We start from the raw sequence: 5000 nt of genomic DNA, 5'->3' as shown, positions 1-5000 counted from the left end.
CGGACAGCACGGTGACGGTGGTGCTGAAACCGGCTCAGAGCCGAGGCGCTCCTGTCAGGTATGATTACTCTCAGCTCTTCTGTTCTCAATAGCAGTGGATCTCGTGATTCTCTGTGCACATCCTGATAGCATGTGAATGCAAACGGAAGCAAACACAAGCACGAGTGACAGCATTTAGACTCCAGTTAGCTCACAGCTCCAAAGTCTGTTTCAGCTGGCTTTTTTTTATCATTTTTTCCTCCTGTATTGTTTGTGGATTCTTCCGAGTGAGCGTCGCTCTTTGAAGCAGAGAACAAAGTGTGTGTGAGTCTTCAGAGCCTTGTCCCTGAACCTCTTTCATGTGTTTCTGACTGTGTCACCGCGGCCCCTGACTGTCCCTGTGCTCGCAACCGACACCACAAACACAGTCAGCGACTCTCATTAGTAAACGCTGCACGTCACTCAGGTCATCCCACTGGGAACATGTCCAGCTCATATTTCAGCCCAAATCAATAAGAAAATATGACATTATATATCTGCAGTCAGATTTTTTTTTGGCATCATTTTCATGACGTTTAGCTCATTTAAACAGGGCTGTAACCATGATATTTGATGTAGATATTTGCAGCACTCCATTGTTAACCACTCTTTTTGTTACAAAAAGTAAAAAAATCTAATTTTTCGACTGGTCTGCCTGTCAATGGTAAACATTAAAATGACTGGCATGGTCAATAAAATCAATGAAAACGAGATATGAAATGAGATGCAAGTGTTTTAAGACAAAAATGTTAAAGTGTCCAAAGAGTAATATCCAGCAGTGCCAACTACCGAAAATATATTGTGAAAATATATCCTATCATTTACATCATCCATGTATTTCATTACTGAAATACAGAAACATTAATGCAGCCGTTTGAGTGAATTTATGCATATTTTAAAAAAGAAAGTAGTCATGAACTGCCTTTTCCTTATAAGGTTCACTTATAACGTTATCAAGATTTTTACATTAAAAAAAAACATAATTCAGAAGTAATAGGTTATTTTCTGTGCTGTTTTGACCCCCTCATAAACCTTATTATTGTTAAAAGTTGATTTTCGATTTTACAAATGTAGGAGTAAATGTTGAGATTAACTAAGGGTAACAAATGCTCCTGAAGTATTGTTCAATCTTAGCTCATGTTAACTAATGTGCTTAATTGATGTTAACCAATGAAACCTTATTGTAAAGTGTTATGAATTATTTGTATGATGGAATGTGAGCTGGACATGTTTTTTTAGGCTGTTTATTTTAGTCTGTGTGTTCCTGTAGTGTTTGTGCCTCCGTGTGTCTCAGACAAACATCATTATTTACTGCTGCATGTTCAGTGAGTTTAATAAGAAGCGGATAAAGCTGTAACATCTTCAGCAAAAGAATATTATATTATAGTGCTGCTTTAATATTGGATATCCCAGGACCAATGCACGACTGTACGCCGCGCAAATAACAACAGTAAATTACAGTGGTGTTTACCGCAGTAATCTCTGCAAGATTACACCGCCAGCTCTATCATTTAATCTGATCTGATCTGATCAAATCATGTTTTTACCTCGTCAACATTCCCAAAGAGATACGAAAATAGGAGAAGTGAGATTTGATTATTGTGATCTGCGTCTAATCTCTCTGTCTGTGATTGTGTTTCTCAGAGTTTTAATGAGACAAGTTGCTGGTCTTTATTACACACACACAGATACACACACACACACACACACACACAGATACACACACACAGATACACACAAACTCACAAACACACACACACACGCACACACACACACACACAGAGACTCACAAACACTCACACACACTCACACACACACTCACACACTCACACACTCACTCACACACACACTCACACACTCACACTCACACACTCACAAAAACAAGCTGCTGGAAAACTGTTTTCTGGAGTGTTAAATCTTTACTGTTGCTTCAGTATGGCAATAATATGACCATAATCACCATATTCAGCGAGATGGAACACAAAACACACACACACACACACACATATATATATATATAATATAATGTGAAAACAATATAAAAATATACATTATATACAAATATATACATATACAATATAACATCTATGTAAGATAGACTAGCATGTCACACCACAGAATAGATAATACAAATATATACATATACAACAGTTCTTTCTGGTTCTTGAATCTGATTGGCTGAGAGCCTTTTCCAGCAGTGTGACAGCACTCCAACCGTTTCACCGTTTGTATCACTCCGCTTGCTGTATTTCTCACAGCGAGTGTCATGGCAGTAATGGGGCAAACATGAGATATATTTCATTTTGGGTAATTCTAGCAGAAGGTCTTTGCTCTGAGTAATCTATTATTTGTTCCGGAGCACACAGATTTGGCTGAGGACAAAATCTCATCACGTTATATTTTATGTAACTTTAATGTTTTATATCAGAGTGCTGCATTTGTGACTGAATTGACTTGCAACTTCTATGATGGCTGTTGTTGTTGTTTATTAAATATTATTATTCAATAAATAATATTTTATATATATAATAGTACTATTTAGTATTGTGAAACAGTGTTTGTTCGTGAAGGGCATTTAAGTGACATTATTACTCCATTAGATGGCAGAAAGAGTGAGTTCGCAGTAAAGACTTTTATATTGAAAGAGACTGAAACAGGGTGTAAACAAGGAAATTAATTTTACAGCTTGTAAGACGCAGTTAATAGATGCACTGATCAGCGCTGTCATCAGAAATCAGCCTTAACAGATTAAAAGATAGTATGACAAAGATATCGCTTTCCTCAGCGGATATACAGACTAATGTTTTATTGTGAATATGAGATTGAGCTGAAGAATGAATGCTGTATCAGATGCAGGTAATCACACTCTGTCCATCTCTCTCTTAAAACACTCTACATATAACACAGTGAGCTTTTAATACAGTAATAGAATACTTGTTTAATAAAGCAACAGCTCCTTTATTATCAGTCATATATATATTATATTTATGCGTTTTTATTTTTGTATATTATATATTATATACATTTGTATTGTGTATATATATATATACAGTACAGACCAAAAGTTTGGACACACCTTCTCATTCAAAGAGTTTTCTTTATTTTCATGACTATGAAAATTGTAGATTCACACTGAAGGCATCAAAACTATGAATTATCACATGTGGAATTATATATGGAATTATATACATAACAAAAAAGTGTGAAACAACTGAAAATATGTCATATTGTAGGTTCTTCAAAGTAGCCACCTTTTGCTTTGATTACTGCTTTGCACACTCTTGGCTTTCTCTTGATGAGCTTCAAGAGGTAGTCACCTGAAATGGTCTTCCAACAGTCTTGAAGGAGTTCCCCGAGAGATGCTTAGCACTTGTTGGCCCTTTTGCCTTCTGTCTGCGGTCCAGCTTACCCCTAAACCATCTGGATTGGGTTCAGGTCCGGTGACTGTGGAGGCCAGGTCATCTGGCGCAGCACCCCATCACTCTCCTTCTTGCTCAAATAGCCCTTGATGCCTTCAGTGTGACTCTACAATTTTCATAGTCATGAAAATAAAGAAAACTCTTTGAATGAGAAGGTGTGTCCAAACTTTTGGTCTGTACTGTATATATGCACATAGAATATGCATCAATTACACATTTAGTTTGAAAATCATTTTCATAGGAAATTATTAATACAGGATGAATTTTATGAGCTTATCTGAATGAGCTGCTGTGTTGCATGGTAATATATCAGTAGCCCACGGCATTCTGGGTAAAGACGATCTCTGCCAGTCCTTCAGTTTGGAGATGAAATATCATGTGATAAATTATTTAAGCCAATGAGAGATAGTGCAGGTGAGAGGGGAAGTTAATTAACAGCTGATGGCATGCTTAGGTCATAGTTTAGAGGTCAAAGGGCAAATCAGGGCCTCACTGGAGCTCTGTGCTGATTACAGATGAAGCAGAGACAGAGAGAAGAAAGTGTGTGTGATACTCACGCTAAAGCTCGGGCTACAGAAATCATGAATAAACAATGAAAATCACAAACAGTCACACCGCAGGAAATTAACCTCCTCGTTAATGCAAAATATTTACACGTTTCCTTTCTGAATGTGTCCTGTGGTGCGACACACATCGAAACAGCAAAAGTTTTGATGCATTTTTCTCATTTTATGAACTCGTGAAATGAAATGATTTTTTTTAGACATTTTAAAAAAGTAAAAATGTGATGAGCAATCATTAAAAAAAACATCTGGAGAAACAGAAACCATCACAGTATCTGAGGAATGAGCTTGTCCCTTATACATTTACACAAAGTTCAAGCAAAATATCCAAGTTCTGCATCAGCTACTCAAATACATTTACTTTGCAAAGCTCTGATTGTCACGTTCGAATGTTCATAATAATAATAATAATAATTCATTACATTTATATAGCGCTTTTCTAGGCACTCAAAGCACTTTACATAGACAGGGGGGTATCTCCTCATCCACCACCAGTGTGCAGCATCCACCTGGATGATGGGACAGCAGCCATATTGCGCCAGAGGGCGGGAGGGTGGTAATAAAATCTAGTGCGATATGGGACCAGCAGCGGTTGAAGTAACCCATAAGGGGGTCGATTGGAAGTCTTACCAGTGGCGCAAACCGAGCAAGCCAAAACAAAACTGTGAATGTCGCGAGCCATAAGTGGCCACCAGAATCGTTGCTTGACCAAAAATTTAGTACGGTTAACTCCTGGATGACAAGCCACATTAAAGCAATGCCCCCACTGAATGACGTTGGACCGTAATCCCTCCGGCACAAATAATCGATTCTGTGGGCACCCGGGCGGAGGCGTTACCCCTTCTAAGGCCATCTTGACCTTCGATTCGACCTCCCATGTGAGTGTGGAGACCACTATTGTGTCAGGTAAAATACACTTAGGAGTAGACGGGCGTTCGGAACGGTCAAAAATGCGCGACAAAGAATCGGGTTTGATGTTCTTGGAACCCGGGCGGTACGA

At 38.2% G+C, this 5000-nt stretch overlaps 1 protein-coding gene across 2 annotated transcripts in view; it reads left to right on the top strand.

Moving 5' to 3' along the window:
- The window catches only part of LOC132154396 (receptor-type tyrosine-protein phosphatase mu-like), a 186365-nt gene that overhangs the window by 107010 nt on the left and 74355 nt on the right, over nt 1–5000 (top strand). For both annotated transcript variants that reach the window (XM_059562927.1, XM_059562926.1), the window contains exon 11: nt 1–58. This exon is cut by the window's left edge and continues 45 nt beyond it. In XM_059562927.1, the coding sequence (XP_059418910.1) occupies nt 1–58 (58 nt within the window). The remainder of the gene's footprint in view (nt 59–5000) is intronic.

Source organism: Carassius carassius, chromosome 12, assembly GCF_963082965.1.
Source record: "Carassius carassius chromosome 12, fCarCar2.1, whole genome shotgun sequence".
Lineage (NCBI taxonomy): Eukaryota > Metazoa > Chordata > Actinopteri > Cypriniformes > Cyprinidae > Carassius > Carassius carassius.
Note: the sequence above shows the minus strand (reverse complement) of the source record. Positions and strands in the feature narration are given on the sequence as shown.